Below are 24,000 nucleotides of genomic sequence, written 5' to 3'. Positions count from 1 at the left end.
AGGTTCCACTTCTAAGTTCTGTTGTTGAAGAGCTGAGTTGTATAGCTGAGCTGAGGTTGGGCAGATGAGCTGAGGTTGGGCAGATGAGCTCAGGTTGGGCAGATGAGCTGAGGTTGGGCAGATGAGCTGAGGTTGGGCAGATGAGCTGAGGTTGGGCAGCTGAACTCAGGTTGGGCAGATGAGCTGAGGTTGGGCAGCTGAGCTTTTCTTCTGCCCCATACTCACATCCCCTCCAATCCACTGGCCACATGATATTTAGCATCATTAGCATTGCAGTCACGACCCGAGCCACAGGACTGAGATAATTGGTTTCAGCCAGCACCGGGCTAACAACTCTTTCTCTCTTTCTCTTTCTCTTTCTCTTCCTCTCTCTCTCTCTCTCTCTCTCTCTCTCTCTCTCACACACACATACACACACCGTTTGGCACTTTGGAAAGTTTTCTCAAAATCATTCAATGTGCCGCATGAATGGACTTCTCAAAGGAAAAAAAGAATAGTTCTAATGCAGCAAGCAACAAGCGTTGAATTCAAGAGGCCCCAATATTCATCCTTTTGTCCACTAAATGCAAAGCAATGTAGTCAGTTTAGCGCATGACATGAATCAATATTATGTCCTTTGTGAACTGTCAGCATTTTGTGGTCAAGTGTTAAGGCTTTTGTATTTGTGGTGGAGAAAACTCATTGCAGTGTGACTTGGATTCCCAAATGAAGGCATTTCATCATGGCATACAATGCCTTCCGTCAATGAAAGGTAGTGTGTGACTTCAAATAATGTGTCCTAGTCCTTGATGGGTGACATGGGGTGTGTAGAATGCAGTAACATACATCAGGAACATATGACCTTTGAGTCTAACTTGATAATATGAGAACTAGAAGAAACCTCTTTCCAGTCCCCTGAGTACAGATTGTGGAAGTGGGAAAGTTGGGCATAGTTATGAATACTTTCATGAATGTAGTCTTTGTATATTAAAATATACATACATATATATATATATATATATATATCAAAATATACAGAGCTGAATCAGATAGGATGGCAGCTGTCTGCGGGTCATTGGCTTTAATTACAGTTGCTTCTCACCTCCAGGAATCTTCATACTGAATGTGACTAATTAAGACTGTCAGATATTTGAATAGATCAGCATATCTACTTTAGGGGGTTTTAACTCTCAAAACATGGGTTTGGCCACCAATAGCCCTCTAGCATTTGTACAGCAGTCGTCGCGTTTATTTTGGTGCAAATTAGCCTGCCCTTCACTTAATTGCTTACTCTCTTCTCTAAAATGAATGAAGTTTATGACGCATGCGAGGAGACAAATTCAATAGATTTTTTTGGATCTGTGTTTTAGATCTGTATTACGGCTATTGAGATGAGGTTTTGCAACTGCAATTATGTCGGCCTGTAGGGCACACTTTATGTGAATAAACTCTATAAACTACTCCAGAGCTTACAGGCTAAAAACAGTCATTAATTGTTATGCATTAAGGCCAGGCTTCAAAATCATCATGAACCATGTGCCAATGACTAAATGTGTTCAAGTTTTCAGTGCGACCATTTTCTGCTGTTTGTCATGTCTGTGCAGGCTCAGTTTAGCAAAACAGACTGTTGTTAGAAGGCAAACTCAGATTATTAGAAGGAGCTCTGCGATGAATCCAAACATGTAAAACGACATAACCTGTTTGAGGTTGTTAGGGAACTTAATTATCTAATGAAGTCCAAGCTTTGCAAAATATCAAAGTATTTCTTTACCAGATTATTGAGTGTGTATATATATACCGGTGCCCATGAAAAACAACTATCTTGCATCTATATTTTTTACCTTATGTTGTGGGGCTCTAACATATGTCTCCTGATAGCCCTGCTCCCAGCAGGCAAAATCAATATGCCAACCATTGTGACTCTTTCTTTCATAGTTGAACACAGCAACTTGTCTTGTGAGGTGTTAACACTTATAACAAACAGTTATGCGGATTCTGTGATACATGGTATACATGGGTTTATTTACATTATGAACATGAAATACACAATATAGAAGGCAGCATAGCCTTCTATATTGTGTATTTCATGTTCATAATGTAAATAAACCCATGTATACCATGTATCACAGTATCCGCATAACTGTTTGTTATAAGTGTTAACACCTCACAAGACAAGTTGCTGTGTTCAACTATGAAAGAAAGAGTCACAATGGTTGGCATATTGATTTGGCCTGTTTTTAAATTGGGCATTCTTTAGGATTCTGATTAGCTTGTCCCTCAGTTCAGTGTGGCGTCTTCTTTTATCCCCTGCATTGATTGAAAGAAGAGAACATTGTTGTCGGTTACAAAAGCCTCATTTGTGGTTGTGTTGACGGGGGAGTATCAGTGCTGTGATCAATAAGGTAATCAAACTCAAGGCCCATTAGAGCTCCTGTTTGGAGAGGATACTGTTTAAACCTCTATATAGGGACAGACCTTCATGGTACTGCTTTTGGTCTTGTTAAATCTTAATTCTTTGTTCACTTACTTTTTTTCCTTATTCTTTTTTTTTTTAAATTGCTCTTAAAAATCCCTCTACAAACTTTTAGCAAGTATGTTTCACAAAAATGTGATTTAAATATGTATATGGATTGAAAAAAAATGATTGTTGAATTAAAAGGTGTGGCCATTTTGTGCATACATTTGTTTATGCCCAGGTATACCATTAACAGTCCTTCTGCTATCTGAACACAGGAAGTATGTTCACATTCTGAGTCAGGTGGAGAATCCCACTTTTTTTGGTGCATAATGATTAGTTAAGAACAAAAGTGTATGTTGGAAAAAAATGAACATGAAAATGAACCTTATGAACACCAATCATGGTCGAACAGTTCAACTATACGAGGCTAGGCCATTATTTACCGGATTGATGTGTCCAGCTCCCTCACTGCACAAAGGCATGATGGTGGGGGATGACCTCTTCATGCCACATTCTCACGCAAACAAAGGGCCACAGATGCACCTGTCAAAACTCCACATCAAAATAAAGATGCTCATTAAAATTCACCTTTATCTGTGTTTCCAGGCACTACTGTTTTAGATGTGTGTGTACGTCCCTCTAATTATGTGTGCTCAGAAATAGGGAGGGATTTATTGGGATGCTCTGTATGATGCTTGTTTATTTTCCACCCAATATTCAACAAAACCATTCCAATTGGTCTTATTAAATTTTACATCCATCTACTTTTCCCCCTCATTCTTTATTTCAATTGTTCTCCAAATCCTTCCACAAACTGTTAACAAGTTTTGTTTCACAAAATGTCACTGTGCTGTGTTTTTGCCTCAAAGCTCCAGGGTTTCAGCAGTATCTTAGGACAAGTATCAAGAGCATACGAGTAAGGCATTCATTTATATTACAGTTGTAATAAAATAAAATCATCGTTTTAAATAAATATGTGCCATGCTGAAACATTTTGGTAATGGGGATTGTAATTTATTCATTCAAAGTGCACTCCTCTCACAGCAAGACATTAAAATGCTAATGGAATTCATTTCAAATCCCCAGATAAATGGAAGGAGTCATGCCTTTGTAACATTTTCTCTGCTGTTGTGATAACCCTGAAGACCTAGCCTAAGTGAGCAACACAAACTGGATTTTTCACAGGTTTAATTGTGTCCTTACAACGCAACTCATGGCTGGAGCACTGCAATGATTAGTGAAAATCTAATCTCTGAGTGTTAAAGTAATCACACCTGCCAGGCATGGTGTAATGTCTTAAACCCACGGAGCGATACGTTCTTGACAGCGGAGGCTAGGTGAGGTGGGGTGTAATAGTTGCAATCTGACCTTATCAAAGGATACTGCACCTGTGTAGGTAAACACCGCTGTGGTAGTCATCCCTTTACTAAATAATACACCAGTACATGTGGGACTAACAGTGACCTTTGTGCCCCAGCCATGCTGAGTCTGCCCTGTGCGAAGCTGCAGAGGAAGGTGCCGACTTTACTAGTGACATTTACATTTACATTTAGTCATTTAGCAGACGCTTTTGTCCAAAGCGACGTACAAGGGAGAGAACAGTCAAGCTAAGAGCAATAAAAAGCATGGTGTAACAATAAATACTACTTTACATGAGAATTAGAAAACAACGACCTAGAAACAAGGAAAAAGAAGTGCAGGAATGTAACTGCTGAAGTGCAAGTTAAGCGCTAGTCAGGTGCCAGTTAGGAAGGGAGGTGCTCTCTGAAGAGTTGGGTCTTCAAAAGCTTCTTGAAGGTAGAGAGGGACGCCCCTTTGTAGAGTGAAATCTACTGTAGGTTTGTCAGAAGGTTTATCTTCAGGTTAGGTTTAGGTTTTACATAATGTCCAGATGCTCACCTGCTGTTGTCAGTGAGATTCAGCTGACGTGTGAACCCCACCCCCCGGTGGTGAACATGTTAACTCAGGGGGATTATCCAAAGTTCTGGAACATGCTGATGCACAAAATGCGTAACTATATGAGCTGCCCTCTCAAATGACTCGTTCAAACATGAGCCCATCAGGTTAAGGTGGAAGTGTCAACAGAGCTGAAGAGCACAGGACCCTCTTCATGAGTGAGTGAGAGCACCCTTGAGTATCAGAAGCAGTTCTCCAACCAGTTCACCAGGCCCTCAAGAGAAATCTTAAACAGGAATAAGCTCATAACAACACAGTCAGGGTGACCCTTGTGCCGTCCGTCACTGACATTGACGGCATCGCTTCAGAAACGTATTGCTCATCATTCTAAGTGTAGTTATACAGTTCCCAACACCTGCATTGTACATTGTGTATTATATTGTGTATTACTCCCAGTGCCTGGGGACACCTCCTCCATGATTTCAGCCATCTATGGGAGTGTTCTCGGTGTCCTTTGAGTTCTGCCTGCATGCAGCAGGGCTATCATTGTGATGCTAAATCCAGCCTTGATAGGTGGTTGTGGATTCAACTTGTATGAGCCAAATTGTCATAAAAAAAATGTTTGATCTTCCCCTGGCTATACCCTGCATTTTGATACTTCAAATGGAATGCAGTAACAGACTAGTTCTCATTCAGCCGCTCTTTCAGCATGATCGTCATGTTTTACCAACTTCTTTTGTACTGTTGGCCAACGTCACCAAAGCAGATTTCTTTTGAAGAGTGGACTGCTTGAGTGGAGTGGACATTCTATCTCTTAAAGGGAGAACACTGACCCAAGGGAACTGAGGTTATGCTATGTTGCAACATCAATGCTATACTTTCATTGGGATTAAATTATCATTATTATTATTATTATTATTTTATTATGCCTCTCTACTTACACATGACATCCCCTTCCCCATGTTTTCGTTAAGTTCAAGTGTTTCTGTTACTACACTGATCAGAAAGGGATTCAAGTGTCATTTTTTTGGATTGATGATTGTGTGTATACCTAAGTATCTAGTAGCTATACAATTGTTAAGGGCACAGGATGGAACATAATTGACAGCGTACACTGAGCATTCACCTGTACATGATGTTGCAGAGAAATCAATTGTCCACAGCAAAGAGAGAAGCAATATTAAACACATCGCACAAGGTTTATATAGATAGAAGTTTAGTGTTCTCTGGCGCCAACACAATTTGTCAGCAGGGATAACCACGTGGGGGGTCACTGACGTCCGAGGCTCCCTGTCTTGCAAGGATGTCAGTTTTGCACAAGGTCGACCCTTCTTATCACCTCTGGTCCAAACATGCTCTTGCACATATGCAGACTAAGTGGCACCTAATAATCTAAGTTACACGCACACAGAAACTCAGAAAAGCCATGTTCCTGCTTACATAAGCACATGATTCATACAAGGTATAGATTAATACAAGGCACTTGATTAATATATTCTGAAGTCATTAACAGTGTTTTGGAATTATCTCTGTCATGAAGTATTCATCGTTATTATTATTTATTTTGATTTGCTACCCAGCCTATGCACTTAAGAGTATGGCTTCTTGTGGCTTCTCAGGTCAAAAGGAGCACTGCACTTAAGCTGATGGAAGGATATTTTTAAAAAGCAGAAGAGCAAAGAGCTGAGTAATGCCAGCAGGCTAGACTGAGTCAAATAGTGAACTAGTGTGAAGGTTGCTTAATGCTAAATAAATCTCATATCAACACATACTAGCTTTTTTAACATAACTGGTTTTGTATGTTTATCATAATTCCATCTGATAATATGATACGATTGACTATATTATTAAGCTAGCTTGTTGCAAATGCGTGTTATTAAATTATCCAGGAGACAAATGGCAACAGACCAAAATAGCTTGGCAAAATTGCTGAGGTCATGCAAGCTCACTTAAGAAAATTGATTCTAGATATTTCCTTTGTAGTTGCTGTCTGCTGTGCACCTGATGCACCGTCACTGTCTATTTGTGTGTGTGTGTGTGTGTGTGTGTGTGTTTCTGTGTTTGTGTGTGTGTGTGTGTTTCTGTGCGTGTGTGTGTGTTTCTGTGTGTGTGTGTGTGTGTGTGTGTGTGTGTGTGTGTGTGTGTGTGACAGCCCGGAGGATTAATCTTGACAGACATGTGTCAGAGGGATGGAGAATCCTAAGAGACAAATATTAGTCATGCCAGCGTTACGTCAGAGATTTGTCTGTCAGTGTGGGCTCTGATGAGACCCAGTCCGCTGCGGAGTTGGACACTGAGCTTTGTTAAGGCCGTCTGCGTGTGGCCGTCTGTGTGTGGCCGTGTACTTGTGGCCGTCTGCGTGTGGCCGTCTGCCTGTGGCCGTCTACTTGTGGCCGTGTACTTGTGGCCGTCTGCCGGTGGCCGTCTGCCTGTGGCCGTCTACTTGTGGCCGTGTACTTGTGGCCGTCTGCCTGTGGCCGTCTACTTGTGGCCGTCTGCGTGTGGCCGTGTACTTGTGGCCGTCTACTTGTGGCCGTCTACTTGTGGCCGTGTACTTGTGGCCGTGTACTTGTGGCCGTCTGCCTGTGGCCGTCTACTTGTGGCCGTCTACTTGTGGCCGTGTACTTGTGGCCGTCTGCCTGTGGCCGTCTACTTGTGGCCGTCTGCCTGTGGCCGTCTACTTGTGTGCCGTCTGCGTGTGTCTGTCCAACCGCTACAGCTATCTGGTTCCCAATGAAGCAGCTGTGTGATGTCAGACTGCCCCTGAGGAGCACCCTCAGTGCTCTCATCAGGACTCGGCCACTGAGCCAACAGAGGTTGGATCAGTCATGTTGTGTGTCTGAGCTATTATTTATAATTCCAATCTTGCAGGGTAACTAAATGGGAAGATTGATCTTAGACATACAGATACCTCAGACCTTGGAAAACTACACGACACTGGTCAATGCTCATGCACATAAAACTGATGTCACTTCCTCTGTGTGTGTTCTTTGCGCCCACAAGATGGCAGCACTATCACAACATTCAGTCGTTCATCACAAGTGTGAATCTGGTTCCTAAAGGGTTGCCACAAACCCCTCTCTGAAATAAAAAAGTAACCCCACTTCAGCAGTCCATGTAAGCTCAAATTCCCCTGCGTGTGTCAGGGTCATTGCTGCCACTCAGGGCTTACATTTACATTTAGTCATTTAGCAGACGCTTTTATCCAAAGCGACTTACATATGTGCGACTTACAATGTATACACATTTTACATTTTACATTGATGGCACACTGCACATCAGGAGCAATTAGGGGTTCAGTGTCTTGCTCAAGGACGCTTCGACAGGGAATCGAACTAGCAACCTTCTGATTACTAAACGACTTCTCTACCACTGTACCACTGCCCTAGGGCTCTGATAAAGGCCAAGGATGGAGGCCTGCCTGCACTTATCTGTGGCTTTAGGCACCAGATGTTTGTGTGCCATATAAGATCTCTGAACAAAGATTCTTTCCATTGGCAAGCTTTCCCCTAGATTTGGTCCAATCGATACAGTACGGCACAAGGCAGCATGCTGAGGTAAAGCTAGGCACCTGTGCTCATGATAGATAGTCTTCTAGTCCTGCCATATGGATGCTCCCTTATGCTTTTTTATCACAGCTATTTATTTTTGCTCAGCAGTTGTTGTAAGAGTTTAATTGTAATGGAGTCTGTGTAAGTGCTGTTCACCTATCCATTTTGGCAAATACACTGACAGTTCTGTTTGAGTGGATACAACTAAATTACACTGTTTAGCTGGTAAGATCAATCTTTAACCAGAATAAAAATAAAAAATTGTTGTGTAAGTTCGGGCAAGATAGCCTTGAGAGCCTGATATTAAGTACTCTCAAGCACTTGCACCTAAGAGTTGATTTATCACAATAGTTTCAAATGACTTGGTTTGGTTTCATATGTCATACTGTATGTCGTTTACTGCATGGGACAGGTCAGTGATTGGTATGGGGAAAGAACAGAGGGTTTGCTCTTTATTGTTAAGGTGTCTAATGTAGCATCTCACAATTATACAGTATTAAAAGCAGCAGTAAGGAGTTTTAGTCTAAAACAAGGAATGTAGAAGCCCTTGCAAATTTCGATAAAGCGCAGCTGGTACTGATAAAACTAGCATGCTAACTACTGTGTTTTGGCGATGTAGTTTGAAGATGATACCTAAACCAGTTGCCAATAAAAACATACCTCAAAAAGTGGCAAATGCTGCGTAGTATTGCTTTAATTGCAATAATAATACATTTTATGACCTATTTGTCTACAGTTGGAGTCCTTGGCAAATGATAGCCTATGAAGTTTATTAAATTGTAGCCAACAATCCTATTGCTATGGTATTCATGGCAAAATCCTTTAGCTGGTTTAGCTGACCAACTTTAGAGGTAATTTCTTTGATACAGACTCTTTAACAGATGTTTTCTTCTTTGACAGGACAAAAGTCTTCCGAGGAAAGAAGGTTGAAGGAGAATATGACATCAAAGTCGAGCAGGTAAAGTTTTACAAATGTTCAAAGGTATTTGTAACTGTACATTTAAGAAATGCACTAGTATCAATGCACTTTGGCATAATTTATTTTGGTTAGGTTGACAGTAATGTTCCTGCACACACATACAGTAAATACTGCATCATACACTTGTAGTACTCTTTAGATACCCACTATTATCCAAGTACAGTTATAGAAATATATCTTGGCTTGACAAACACACGTATGTTTGTTGAAGTAAACTTAAGTAAGCTTTAAGTAGTAGGTCTAAGTTGTACTGCAAATTCCCATAAGTACAGTTAATTACAGTTCAAAATGTATTAAACTCAAATGTTCTATTTAGTATTAATTTCAGGATTTATGAAAAAAAATATCACTCACTCTCATCATCCTTAATGCCTATGTGGCGTGTAGGGCAGAGAGTAAATTAAACGTACTTTAAATGTTCTTTAAAAGTGATAATGTTGATCTTTTTTTACACATATGTGTAGATTTGTTCTTAAAAATATCAGCACTTTTGCTAATCATTCTACCAAATCCAGCTATATTATACACAGATGTTCTGTGTTGATTTTTGACACGTAGAGCAATAAAATAGTTCCATTTGTTCCATCTTATAAACATTAAATGCTGTTTAAGCCTATCATTTCATTAGTGACCAGAGATTATGCCTTGCAGTGGTCCTTAAATGTATTCAAAGATCCACTTCTGTATCAGAACCGTATTGCTGGTTTGATGGTGTACCCACATCACGAGTGCCTTCCTGTTTACAAGGTCTTTACCTCAAGCTAAGGAAGTAATCAGGTTGTTAAAGCTCCCGGCTTTGATCTTAGTCTGGCTTCTCTTACTATTCAGACCAGATGGCCATTTCATTGTTTCCCTCTGTCTCTCCTTCTCTAAGGCCTGCTATTTTCCATTGTGTCTGTCACCAATCTATAGAATTACTAATTTTTGTACTCGGATACTCCTCTTCAGAAGCAGTTGTAGCTCAAACCACTAACACTGTGTACTAACCACTAGATACTAAACCACTAACACTGTGTACTAACCACTAGATACTAAACCACTAACACTGTGTACTAACTACTAGATAGTGCCACCAGGGGGAGCTCCAGCAAATGGTTACTTACGGCCAGTTCCTCTGACACCTTGCACTAAGCACTGGGTAGTCAGTACAACCATCAGTTTACAACTAACAGATCCTTTCAGGAGGACCTCTTGAAACTTGTTAGGAACCAGATGGGCGCACTGGCACTTTTCATCTGTTGAAGCATTTTCAGAACATTAAATTATGTGACAAGACTGTGACAAGCAAATGCAATGTTAAAGCAACATATAAACAAAAGCACATATACTATATACATTATAGGTGTTGCACAGAGTCCTCGAGCAGTTGCATTCATTCTTAAGTTTCTGTATTAATATCAAGTACTCGCACAGTTTTGTAGTTCAGTTTTGTACTCCAGCCCTTGGTAAACAACAGGTATGAAAGGTGAACAGGTTTCTTTTCATTGGCTGGAAACAAGGTAACCCGTCAGAGAGAGCCGGCCTGCAACATGTACATTTGCCCCTGTCGTTTTCAATGCAAACCGTATATTTCATAGATGGAATATTTTTGAGTACTTATAATTATGTATACATTTATATTATAATTGAGTACTCAAGAACTCCATTTGTTCTAATCTCCCCCTAATGGTACTAACCAGTGATGAGTTTAAGATAGCAGTGCTCACAAGAATGACCAATGTGAGCTACAACACCCGACTACAGCCCCCGATCTACAACCCCCGACTACAGCCCCTGACTACAACCCCCGACTACAACCTCTCTCCTCTTTACCTCTTTATCCTGTGCAGAGGATCAAAAATACACTATACCCAATACTGCTACCCAGACCTATGAATATACATTATACCCAATACTACTGCCCAGACCTATAATGAAAGCTCATTTGTTTGTTTATCACTTTGTATATCTGTTGTAAGTCTCATCAAATAAAGTGAGGGTTGGCTATGGTTCTTGTAATAGATTTCAATGTTGAGAAAATCACCTTGGAATTACTATCCAAAACTATTCCAAGGTGTTATCTCGCTCAGCAGTAAGAGGAAATAAAGATTATGTTTCTCCCATTCCTGATTTATTTTAGACATCAGTGAGTAGGTTATTGACTCTCAGGGCCAGATTTACTAACAGAATTGCGCCCACTTTAGGCGTAATTTCTACGCAATATGCGGGTAAAGACATGGAACCATATTTACAAACACGCCGCACTTGGGTGGAATCCCAGATTGCCCGCTGCTGAAGCGGATAGAGGCAAGTTGCGCTTCCCGTTTTATACATATGCATAAATGGGAGGGTATAAGGGAGGGTTGGTGTTCGCCGCAAAAAGATGGGAGGAGATGTGTAAAGTGTGCCTAATTATATATTCCGTGGTATTTACTAACACTGACTGACAAAAGCACGTCTCTAATCTGCGTGAGAGTTCTCCGCCTCCTAAAAGCAGGTCTAAACCAGGTCTGTTCCATTTGTAACGAAACAAGAGTTTTTTTAGCATGACTTATCAGCTGCTAAATGAAAACTATGTGTGTGCGAAAAAAATACAGGGTTTTGGGTGGGCATACAGGTGAAAATATAACATAAATGTTATTTGTTTAAATGTTTATATTTGATATATCATTTAATATACGTAGGCATGTACAAAATTGTCCCACCAGCTAGCTGTTCGGCCAGGTCTTACCTAGAATCGCCACTCCATGTAGGGGTTTAAACCGTCTTCTTTGCCTTTTCCCCCCATCGTTCAAGCACACCGAGTACAGCGCTCGCCTTCTGTGTATCTATTCAGAAAAAGTACTTGTACCTGAAGTACACTAACTAAACTAAGCCAATTGTAGAGACCTCCGTTTCCCCGTCCACACCCTCCGCCTAGGGCAGCGTTTTTGAAAAGCATCTTTTTTCAGTGTCGGAATACGCCGTTTTAGTGTGGACGAAAGGGCTAAACGGAGAAATATGTATGCGTTTCTATATTTACCCGGGTTAGTGTGGACACATTGTGCGCTGTATGCGGTTTGGCAAAGGCGCTGATTACGCTGCGCTCGCAAATGTACGTAAATGAGGCCCTCAGTATTATGCCAGAGTTTGCTTGTGCTGGTTGAAGTGAAGATGGCGATACTCAAGTAGCTTATCTCATGGGTTGAATGCACTACCTCCGTACCCCATTTACTGGGCTAATCTTTCATTTTCTCTCAGTCTGTATAATACCTCCATGACAAATATTTTATGGGGATATGCTAAGGTGACATTGATGAGCATTGGGTTGCCTGTAATGATAGAGTATGAGCACAATTGCAGGAGGCGAGGATGGAGTATAAGCAGAGGAATTTATTCTTACAAAAACAGATGATCCAGTAGCACACAGTAAACATAACGCTTTTCTTCTAGCAAAAACTTTTTTTCTGATGTTCTTCAAACATCCAAATTGGGTCTAATTTAAATGTCCTTATAAAGAAACTACAGTAAAATCCCAATATATCACTGTGATAATCCTTAAATCTTTTCCATAAATATGCCAGTGGAAAGTGCACTTTTGCCTGCCTCAGATTTCTCCAGCTTAGTCTGACTGTCAGCTCTTTGCTCAGAGGTGAAGGTACATCTTATTATCAGTCATCAGCCACAGAGCACCTCACCTGACTGACTCCTCATTGAGTTGAGGATTAAAGGAGCTGGGTATTTTAAACTCAGTACCTTTTCAGCATCCCTCCCTCTTCCCTCACTCCCCTGGTCTTTAGTTCTGTTCTGTCATCCTACCAACACTGTGGCCAAGACACAAGCCCACCCCCCCTCATTGTGTCAAAACAATTCATGTCTATTGAAGCTTATTCTTATTAATGTTGACATACTCAAGTCAGTCAGCGTGTATATTGTAAGCGTCAGGGAGCTCTCAAGCTTACATTTACATTTAGTCATTTAGCAGACGCTTTTATCCAAAACGACTTACATATGTGCGACTTACAATGTATACACATTTTACATTTACACTGATGGCACACTGCACATCAGGAGCAATTAGGGGTTCAGTGTCTTGCTCAAGGACGCTTCGACAGGGAATCGAACTAGCAACCTTCTGATTACTAAACGACTTCTCTAACACTGTACCACTGTCGCCCCTATACTATATAAGCTCTCAGAGGAAATGTTTTGAGGTTTTGGGAGTGTCTTTGGATATTAGCTTTGGGTACATATAGAGTCCCCTGATGTTTCTGTCTTTATTTTGATGAACAAGCCAAGTTGTCTGAAAACCAACGTCATAATAATGTCTGACCCACAGACTGATGTCAAATGGAATTCATTATACGGTCCCTGAAATGTTCGCCAACTTGCTCATCTAAAATGTGGCCACATAAGCCACTATAAACTAAGTGAAAACAGCACCTCCTGACAACATACAGGAAAACAGAACAGCACCTCCTGACAAAACAGAGGCAAACAGGGGCCCAGCTTGTGCGTTTACAGAGGCACATTTTGCAGTATCATCTCAGCCTTTAATTAAAAGTGACTAATTGGTTTTACAGACGCCAGTGTTTTCCAATGTTTTATGAGAAAGTAGTCAACAGTGTGCTTGTTTAATTATAGAGTACAATTACATGATGTGTCACACTGACAGTAAAACCTATGACGACTAATCATCTGCCCACAACATCTTGTAAACCATTGCAGTGGATGGCCAGTAATGAGTCATTCAGTCTTGCTGTTATCATCAAGGCCCAGTCAAAACAATATCACCACCCCTTCATTAGAGGTTGCTGAAGATTTATGACATAATGTTGCCTCTGCCCTTTTCAGAGTCAAGTGATATTATACACGCTGGTATTATAGTTGCAATGCATTGTATGTTCTGTGATTTACAACATTAGCTATAGCAAATGCAATTACTGATGACAGATAAAAGCAGTAAGCACAAAGTTGATAAAAACTACGAATAAATGTAGGAAATACAGACTTTCTTATTAAATGTTTAAGATTTTTACCAAGTTGTTAGAAGTAAGATTTGGCTGTTTTTATTTTCCATGCTATTGCGTATAAGTGTAATTAAAGGCATATTTGTTCCCCAGGCTGATTTTTCTGAGATCAACCTTGTGGCTCATGCTAACGGAACCTGCAATGTGGACATGCAGGTCATAAGGCACGGCATTAAAGTGGTGCGGTAAGTCTGAACAGTTCATTTTTCTCCCCCAGTTACAGTAATGACCATGTCACTTGTGCCGTTGCATAACTGTCTGGCTATATAAAAGCATTCCCAATATGGAACATTCACAGTGGGATTTGCTATCATGATGAGGACACAAAGCAACCACTAGAAATGTGCCAAGGGGCCTCCTGCTATATTGAATCAAGGGGAAAATAGAGACAGGCTATGGAAAGATCTAGCGCTTGAGCGATGGAGTCATGGGGCTTGATTGAATCAAAGGGGGGCTATATTTGTAAGGGACTGGATTTATTGCCCCAGAGATCCTCTGTAATCGTGATTTATTGCCATAAAGTTTTGATAGGTGTGTATTCAATAGGTGTGCTCAGAGATTTTCCCCAGCATCTGTCTGGGCCTGCTGCTAGTATTGTGTCTGATGCCTTGTCACGGAGACCTGGGAGGAAAATAAAAGAACTTTATGAATGGACACAGTTCATCTCAAGGTCACATTTTGTATTAATGGTCTCTTAATGTGCCAGTGGGTGCAGCTATAATGTGTGTATGTACATGTTATAGTGCCTGAGCTTGTGCTAACATTAGCTTGTTGTTTGATAGAGATTCACTAAAGAAAATATATACATGCTGTTTAAAAACATGACTGAAACATGGCCAAAACTAGTATGAAGTAGTCACTGCAAGAACACACACACACAGGCACACACGCGTGTACACACACACACACACACACACACACACACACACACACACACACACACACATACACAGAGAGAGAGAGAGAGAGTGTTTCTCACTGCGGTGCCTCATTGTGCCTCATTAGGGCTCATTTATATTCTGTGCGCACGAAGACTTGGTGTTCATCAAACTGTGCCCGTGTTTACCTCGCACACACACACCCTCAGACAAAAGAAGAACCAACAGACAGCATCTCCTATCACCATCACTTGTTCAGTGACCTGAGAAGCCTTCTCTCTGTTTTTCTTCATCTCCTTCTCTCTCTCTCTCTCTCTCTCTCTCTCTCTCTCTCCTTCTCTCTCTCTCTCTCTATTTCTCTCTCTCTCTCTCTCTCTCTCTCTCTATCTCTCTCTTTCTATCTCTCTCTCTCTCTCTCTCTCTCTCTCCCTCTCTCTCTCTTTCTATCTCTAGTTCTTAAATGTATTTCCTTCCCAGTAATCTGTTCTATGTTTAATTTCAGTTTCTTTGATGTATTTTTGCCATTTTTGCACTTGAGGATGTATTGCTTGGTAAAAATGTGTATTGTAGAGTATATGAGAAATAAAGAATGGCAACGAGATTGTTGCCCTGTTTTAGAATGGTGGTAGTTTTACTAAACCAGCACTCTGCAGTTTCATGTGCACAATGGTCTCTCTTCATTCCAGGGTCACTCACTGACATGCTTCCTAATTTCTCCCCTTTTTTGCATTTGCCCCTTCAGGTCCTTCAAGCCTGATTTCGTTCTCATCCGACAGCATGCCTACAGCATGGCAAAGAATGAGGATTTCCGCAACATGATTATTGGGCTGCAGTATGCCGGAGTCCCCAGTGTCAATTCTCTGGAGTCCATTTATAACCTTTGTGACAAGCCATGGGCGGTGAGACTTCCTCTCATTGTTTCACCTCATCTGGTGGTTAGATTGACCAAAAAAAAACGGCATGTGTAGGTTTAATATGTGTGCCACAGGGAGAGTGCTGCCAGAGGACACAGATGACAGGAATCTCCTTAGGCCAAACATGTCAGAGCAATATTGAATAAGTTTAACTGCGGTACATATGTGAAGCCTTTTCAGTTAGATCTGCTAATATCTGCTGTAGTTAAATGAAATCAAAAATGTTTCCTGGATGTTCAATACACCTGGTCTTAACAGTGAACAGCCTATGACTATGCCTGTGTCTAAGTCTGTGCTGCTGGCACACTGACAGGGTTTATGAATGTGTATCCAGAAACAGAAGAAAAAAAAATGATAGTTTCCCTCTCATCTCTTTCTCTACTCAGTTTGCTCAACTCATCAGCACTTGCAAGAAGCTTGGCCCTGATAAATTTCCACTCATTGAGCAGACGTACTATCCAAACCATAAGGACATGGTAAGCAGATCATCACTGAACTACTCCTACTAGCCTAATCACAGAGGACGGTGACATTCTTGTGCTGTATTATGTATCTGACAGTTGCAAGAAATAATGACTCTGATGTCATTACTTATGTAACTGTTCCTGTGGCCTCAAGGGAAAATAATCACTACAATCCATGAGCCTTCATGTTTAAGGGATATATATTTAAATTCCCTGTAGCACGTGGTGTTTACAATAACCTCACATTTTTAGTTTTGCCCTCAGATGGGACAAATAGTCTGAGATATTTTGTGCATCAAAAAAAAAAATTGTGCTTTAGTTTATTCCTTGTTGTAAGTGAATATTTTTTTATTGAATGATGAAACATAGTGTTAGTCTGGATGCTAGTCTATCTCTGCAGTTGCGAGATACAATACCTGGCCTCTGCTAAAAGAGCTAGCATCCAGGCTAGCATTGCACAGAAGATAAAGTATCATTTGAAGAAGATTTGAAATGTTGAAAGTTCTAGTTAAACTTTACTTACAATATTTTTGGTACAGTATAGAAAACTATATTGACAGCAAAAAGGAAACATAAATACCCATACAAACTTTTTGTATACAAAATCATTGTTCTACACGGCTTCTACGTCTGCTTATGTTAAAGCAATGTATTAGCTTTTTGGCACAAGAAAAAAAAATGAACCATCACACAATGAAACAAGATCACAAGGCAAAATCACAGAAAAAAAGTTATCAAAGAGGCTTCAATTATGATCTAGTGGGTGGTTGCTATGCTAGTCTAACTCTTTCGTGTACAGAGTTAATGACCAAAAAAAAAAGGGATATGCACATTATACAGAATTCACACAGAAGTTCCAGGTGTCCAAAATATGCAGATACATTTAAGTGTACATACTGTACAGAATTGCTGAATGCATAAATGCAGATTTTTGTACGATTATGGCAACATTTTCATCCTCAAAGTAGACTTTTGTTTTTTGTATTTTTACATTTCCTCCCAGTGATTCTATTGCACTCTAGGGAAAGTGTTGCATTGGAATGGGTCTTTCGTTTAGAGCAGGTTTGAAGAGACAAGAGGAATACACCAAACTGTAGCCGTACATTACACTAATAAATCAAGCAAGCAAAAGACGAACCAAGTCGGCATGAAACCCTAAGACCAGGGCTGATGTGTGCATTATAAACATCTGTCCTCTGACGGCCACTCTCTTTCTTACATTCATAATAGTGGCAAGGTGAACCCTGCATGTCCTGAACACAGATCATTGAAGTCTCTGAGTTCTGGAGATCAGAGCATAAGATAAGGAGAGATTTGAGAAAAAAAAAGAGACCCATATCGCCCTCTGCCTCGTCTGGCTGATGGGTGGGCTGAATTGTAAGCGTAGCTTTGCCCCTCAGGGGTCAGTCAGGTCAAGCAAGTCCTTCTCAGGCGGAGGCCCACCCTGGTACCAACCACAAGAGCCGTCGCTGCGTTTGATGCAGGCATGCTGTCGCGCCTGTTCCCCACTCAAACTGTTGTCCAGCACCCAGTCCGTCCACAAGCACTCGTTATCGGTGGTCGTGGAACAGGGCACTGTGTAGCAGGGGGCGATCTGAGGGACAGGGGATGGCCAACAGTTAGTCATTGGATTCGGATCGTTTTAGGACATATTATCTTCTTTGCACACAGCTTACATGATATTAATTGTTTTTCTTTACTGATCTTCTTTTCAAGGACATAAATACTAAACATCATGGCTTATTATTTGTTCCCTTGTTCCCTTATTCAGTGGCTAACGGTCAATTAGTCTATTATCAAGCCATGGCTACATATATTCAGTACTGTAAATAGATGAAAACTAGTTGTTTGAGAAAAGATGGCTTGATAGCTGTATAGTCAACCTGTGCAGAATATCTGTCAAGAGTCAAAAGGAGATGGAGACCTCAGCCAGACTTACTTTGCAGTCGCAGCCCATTTGATATCTATAATTGAGATTCTTCTTTTGGGTTAGTGACAAGTTGTCCCATGGTTCAGTGAAGTCACACAGTCCAGTTGAGACTTTGCCATCTCTGCGGATATGCCCTGCAGAACAGCAATGAAATTCTGAATTTAAATGCAAGTCAATAAAATCACAATATCGTCTACAGAAAAAAAGAAACATATTTTTTTCAAAGAGGGAGTAAGTCTACCTGACAGCAGGTATTGGATTTTGTTATTGGAATCAAGCTTGACTCCACAAAGGGAAGAGTAGAGCGGGGTGTAGACATACTGGATGTCCTTTATTTTATCAAAGCCTTTAAACATCTGCAATAATAAAAAAAACACAGCATGTTATTATCTAACAAAATTGACTAAATTGTTGGTTAAATAACATTACGCTGAAGTCGAAAATAAAAGGTTCATGAATATGTCCGAAAAAAACGATCTTGACAGCAGCCTGATTTATGAAGAAAGAGAGGAAGGAATAAGTGCAAAGACAGAGTGACTGATCACCACTACTGACATGTATGAAAGGAGGCCGCTCAATTTTGATTCCTTGGTATTAAATTATTGAGCTTTCCTCATTTGTCTTTCATGCAGGCTCATTGGCAAATAGATTTGTAACCTTGAGGTTGTCTGGGTTTAGATCGAATGAGACGGGAAGTGAGGAGAACAAGACAGGCAATGAGAAAAATCTCTTGAATTATTACTCGATGCAACAATAATGTCAAAGAAAGCTTGAGGTGTCGTTCTGATCTCATCACTTCCCATATCGGAGGCGTCATCTTGAGAGTTAAAGCAGAAGGATAAGACAGTGTGTTGGTATTATACCTCATGTTGACAGAGACCAGGAAAGAGGAAACTGATTCTGGTTCCACAGCAGATCAATTCAAAGTGGTGGGAAATTCATCTGGCTAGTCTCCCTCCTTACCTTAATGAGTTTAATTTCATATTGGACCATCTTCATGTAAGGGGACGAGGTATTGCTTGGAGACACAATCTTCTCTCCTGATATCTTTGCTCGAATCACTGATAAATGAAACATGATTTTTCATTAGTAAAGCAATGATAATCATACAAATAATATATTATACCATTATCTTAAAAATATGTGTTCACAGTGTTTTTCCTCTGCTTAATTTCAAACAAAATATGCATTAGCTGCAAACAGGGAGTCTATTTTTTTTCCAGAAATTCTGTACCTAAATAGTCATAATCCACTATATTGTGTATTGCTGTTGTCACAATAACATTTCGAAGTGACATCTTTCCTCCGTATATGAGTACACGTTCACACTCCCCACATATACACACACTAACAACAAGCTAGGGGCAACCAGTCTTTAGGAGCTGTGTACCTGGCCCTCTAACAGCACACATTGAGGCTGTGCCTGTGCTGATATTTGATCATATGTGTAATTGTAATGAGAGACCTGCATTGCTATTAGACCAGTGACACACAAACCGCACTGCTCCCCTCGCTGTTCATGGCTCCTCAACACTGGAGTATAAATCGGAACACGTTTTGCATCACAAGTACCTGTCCCTACCCCTTTGGTGCCTCCGCTGAAGAAAGGCTCACATTGTTCTAAAACAGGATTTCTGACTCGAGTAACCTCTAGAAAAAGCAGACTGCTGTTATCCATAGGACAGAAATGATCAACTGCATGAAATATGCAATAAACAAACAGAGTATCAGTCAAAAGAAGCCATGTTTTAGGGTGTTTTGGGCTCTGCTGTGTGCAAAACAGAGGGTATTAGCTTGCAACTACAAGCTCATATCTGTCATTCCGATCTCCTTTGTCCCTCAACAGAGGCTGGAAAGCTCATCCAGCTGGCCAGACTTCACTATGAGGCCTGTGACATATTCCCAGCTCACACAAGCACAGCTTGACTTTCACACCTCAAGCCACACAACAGTCAGTGCTGTCAGTTGTAACCCTTTAATGGGACCATGGCAGCGACTGTCTAGAATAGTGTGCAGCAGGGCTGTCAGTTCTATCTCTGTCTATGTTTTGTTGAGTGCCCAAATGACTTGCCCTTGTATGTAGATAGATATGTCGTTCGGCCAAGTTTAAACTAGAAATAACTGAAAATGTTAGGAGAAAGACCACATCCATCTCTCTCCGTTCCATTTTCAGATGTATGTACATCAATCAATGTGTGTCGCATCCCATTAATAATCCAAAAAGCCTTAACATGATTAAACTGTTTATACCTTGTGTATAACCCTTACCCTCATTACAATTTCCTGTCTGCCAAACATCAGGTGAATTGATTATGTCTGCTTTATCAATACTGTCTGACAGCAAATATTCAGTTGCCTCCTTAACACTGTCGTTTCTCAAAATGAGTTCTCAAAAATGTTCTCCCTTCCTGCCATGTTTCTTTCCCATGTGTCTCCAAGAGTAGCGCTGTGGGAAATGTTCCACAGCACAGGGGTCAAGAGTTCAGTTGTGAGGCAGCCCAGACACACCAGTGTCTGTTTCATAAACTTGTATGTGTAAACATGCTGCATATCCTCTATTGTTTGTTCAACAGTCACTTTATTTGAATTGTCTTTTTTCTTTTGGCAGTACCACAGTGCTAAATTATAGGCACACTTTCCTCAGCGTGAGGTTCCCAGCGGGACAGGGTTTATGACTATGTAACAGACATAGTAGTTCAGGGGACATGTGTGTGAGTTGTCTCTATGTTGCTCCTGATAGCCTTTCATAGTGGAGCCACACCCACTGTGACAGACTACTCTCACAGCTGTTCGATTAGATAATGTCACCACAAGCTGTAAACAACATTGTTTTGGTTGTATTGGTTAGGAAAATTACAGATTTTCTCAAAAAAGTTCTAATAGATGGATATTTCATTCAGATTGCAACACTATGTTCAAGATATGCCACTTCCATCCCTTCAGAAACATATGATATATGCACTGGGGGAAATGGAGATGATAAATGGTTCTGATCCTCTCAAACTTTAATTGAACCTTGTAGAACATGTCAAATTTGTGGTGAGGTAAAACCACGTCACGTCCGAGACATGTGGTTAGTGCTGTAGTGGCTGTCTAGAGTTTTAGTAACCAGCCTTACTTAAATTCTGAGCGACTGCCAAACTTTACACCAGACACTTCTAATCTGCATTTATTAGTAATGGTGGCCTGCACGATGTTCATCTGGCATTTTAATGAGTCCTGTGCTATCCTGTGGCGGTTTCATTATGAGCCTCTCGAAGGCTGTTGTCACACATTGTTATTGGCCAATCACCTGCAGTGGTAGCACAGCCTCTGTGAATGCTGAACAAGGGGACTGGTGCTAGTGTGTTCTCATGCTCATGGTCTCGCCTCAAATACAAAGAAGGCATACAAGCAAACAGTACTGGGAAAGCTAGAGTGTGTCATTTTTTTGTGTCTTTGGGGATTGACAGAAATGACATAACTACAGACAAATATGATGCCATGTATTTGAAAATCATAAATTCGTACTTGGTTTTCGTTTCTTAGGAGGATTACATGCTGAATTAACCGCAAGTGCAAATGCAGTTTCAACAACACATTTTCGTTCTGAGAAATCCCTTACTTTACTCGTACACTAATCCCTGTCTTTGTTTATTTATGAAAAGTGTGTATTTAAATCCAGCACAAGATTACGTCGGCTGTGTCCTTATTCAAACTGTGCGCCGGGACCACGGAGTGATGAAAGAGGTCGTGGGCCACAGTGGGGTTTTCCTTTCTTTTCCCAGTTATGTAAAAATGTCTAACGCTGGTGACAACAACAGAAAGAGAACAGCCCATAAAACTACTGCATGACCAGTGAGTGATCTAAGACAGGAGGAATAGGGATCGACTACATGACCAATGAGTGATCTAAGACAGGACGAATAGGGATCCACTGCATGACCAGTGACCAGTGAGTGATCTAAGACAGGAGGAATCGGGATCGACTACATGACCAGTGAGTGATCTAAGACAGGACGAATAGGGATCCACTACATGACCAGTGAGTGATCTAAGACAGGACGAATAGGGATCCACTACATGACCAGTGAGTGATCTAAGACAGGACGAATAGGGATCCACTACATGACCAGTGAGTGATCTAAGACAGGACGAATAGGGATCCACTGCATGACCAATGAGTGATCTAAGACAGGACGAATAGGGATCCACTGCATGACCAATGAGTGATCTAAGACAGGACGAATAGGGATCTACTACAGGGATTTAATACATGACCAGTGAGTGATCTAAGACCCCGTTTACACGATGGGAAAACGCATATATTTTCATGCGTTTTGGCCTTTCATTTACACGAAAATGGAGGTTTTATCACGGAAAACGATAATTTCTAAAAACTCCGGCCAAAGTGGAGATTTCTGAAAAGTCCCTTTTTGTGTTTGCGTGTGAACTAGGTCAAACGGAGTTTTAGGTTCTCAAACGTCACAGTATGTTTACAGTTAGCTAGTTTGCTAACTGATCATGGATGCTGTTAAGGTAGTGCTCATTTATATGTTAATGCAAACGCCTGTTTGTATTTACAAACACAACTGCTTTTCTATATGGAGGAGCAGAGGCGAATAACTGCACGGAGGTCAGCAGTCTTTCTACTGCTTTCACTCCCAAGACGTGGGCTACATTGCCTGCCAACGGTTTTGGATCCGACCAGGGCGAACTGCTGTCTGGTGGGAAAACTTCAAGAAAGAAGTCGTCCTCCCGAACGAATGGCATGAGAACTTCCGAATGTCGCGCTCATCACTAGTGTCTCTTTCGGAGTTACTGCATCCCTCCATAGAAGGGCGTATTTATGCGGGTTCATGTAAACAGAAACTTTTTTGAAAACGATCTTGTGTGTACGACGTTATTTTTGAAAACGGAGGGGCAGAAATATTAGTTTCTGTAAATACCCGGCTATGTGTAAATGTGGTCTAAGACAGGAGGAATAGGGATCTGGGCACAATGCTCTGCTCTGTTATCTATTAGGTTGGAGTTTCACATTGTCATGAAGCCCCTTCAACCTTTATAAGGTTTCTAGCTCATATTAGGACCACACAATATCCAATGTTTTTGTATCCATTGCCACGTTCTTTAGAAGAAGTATTTTGCTTGAGGACCTTGAGGAAAACTGACGGTTATAAGAATGCTTCACTGTTTTCAGAATTGGCAGGTCTTAAGCACTATGTCAGCGAGGAGTCCTAACATGATTTAATTAGAAAACATCCAGAATATTCTAAAGGCTTATGCGCCCACCACTTCGTTCCCATCTGTGGTTTATTCATCACAACTAATTATGCACATGTGCACCAGAACCGCAATTTTTGTAATCTGTAATGGCCTCTAATAGCTGGGCCAGTGTGCCTCTTGGCTACTGCAAGATGGTGATATAAAAAAAAAAAAGTTGCTTCATCTGCTACAGAACAGATGTATTAACTTCACATTCACAAATGAATCGCAGGCCTTGTCATGTTCACAAAGATATCCTGTCAGGGTCTTTAAAGTGAACAATTAGTATGCAAAGCACCTCGTCTGGCCTATAGAAATGCTAATGGTGAGGGACTTTTGAAACTCATGTAGTACATTTACTCTCTGCACAGCCTGGACCCTCTTCAGCCCGTAGAGCCTTAGCACTCTGAAGCCCAAGGCTGGGCTAATAGCTCTCCTGGTTACTCCTGTTAAGACCAATGGAGTAAGGCTGACAGGCCAGAAAGAAGAAAAAAAAACAACAAATAGAACTGTGTCATCAAAATGTTTCCCAGGCAGATTCCATAGACATTGGCTTACAGTACTACATGAGAAGTGTGCCGAACAAACGCTGCCCTCAAAAAACTGATTGACTTGTTTAAACCCTACATCGCAGTTCTCTTGACATCTCATGTTTAATGACAGTTAAAGCTACAGTACGTTAGGTTTTTTCAACAGTTTCTTTAAAATGTGCTAAAAAT

The 24,000-nt window shown here is 40.9% G+C and overlaps 2 protein-coding genes across 2 annotated transcripts in view; one reads left to right on the top strand and one right to left on the bottom strand.

Annotated features, from left to right (window-relative positions):
* Positions 1-24,000, top strand: part of syn2b (synapsin IIb) — a 64,076-nt gene that overhangs the window by 21,828 nt on the left and 18,248 nt on the right. Inside the window, exons 2-5 of the mRNA XM_031568445.2 lie at positions 8,785-8,842; positions 13,945-14,036; positions 15,472-15,628; positions 16,030-16,119. Of these exons, the coding sequence (XP_031424305.1) occupies positions 8,785-8,842; positions 13,945-14,036; positions 15,472-15,628; positions 16,030-16,119 (397 nt within the window). The remainder of the gene's footprint in view (positions 1-8,784; positions 8,843-13,944; positions 14,037-15,471; positions 15,629-16,029; positions 16,120-24,000) is intronic.
* LOC105904767 (metalloproteinase inhibitor 4) overlaps positions 16,438-24,000 on the bottom strand; it is a 9,317-nt gene continuing 1,754 nt past the window's right edge. Inside the window, exons 2-5 of the mRNA XM_012832702.3 lie at positions 19,001-19,098; positions 18,279-18,393; positions 18,047-18,171; positions 16,438-17,701 (exon numbers count right to left, since the gene is read on the bottom strand). Of these exons, the coding sequence (XP_012688156.1) occupies positions 17,504-17,701; positions 18,047-18,171; positions 18,279-18,393; positions 19,001-19,098 (536 nt within the window). The 3' untranslated portion in view covers positions 16,438-17,503. The remainder of the gene's footprint in view (positions 17,702-18,046; positions 18,172-18,278; positions 18,394-19,000; positions 19,099-24,000) is intronic.

Source organism: Clupea harengus, chromosome 5 (assembly GCF_900700415.2).
Source record: "Clupea harengus chromosome 5, Ch_v2.0.2, whole genome shotgun sequence".
NCBI classification, from domain to species: Eukaryota; Metazoa; Chordata; class Actinopteri; order Clupeiformes; family Clupeidae; genus Clupea; species Clupea harengus.
The sequence above is the reverse complement of the archived record's forward strand: the minus strand, read 5'-3'. Positions and strand labels throughout refer to the sequence as shown.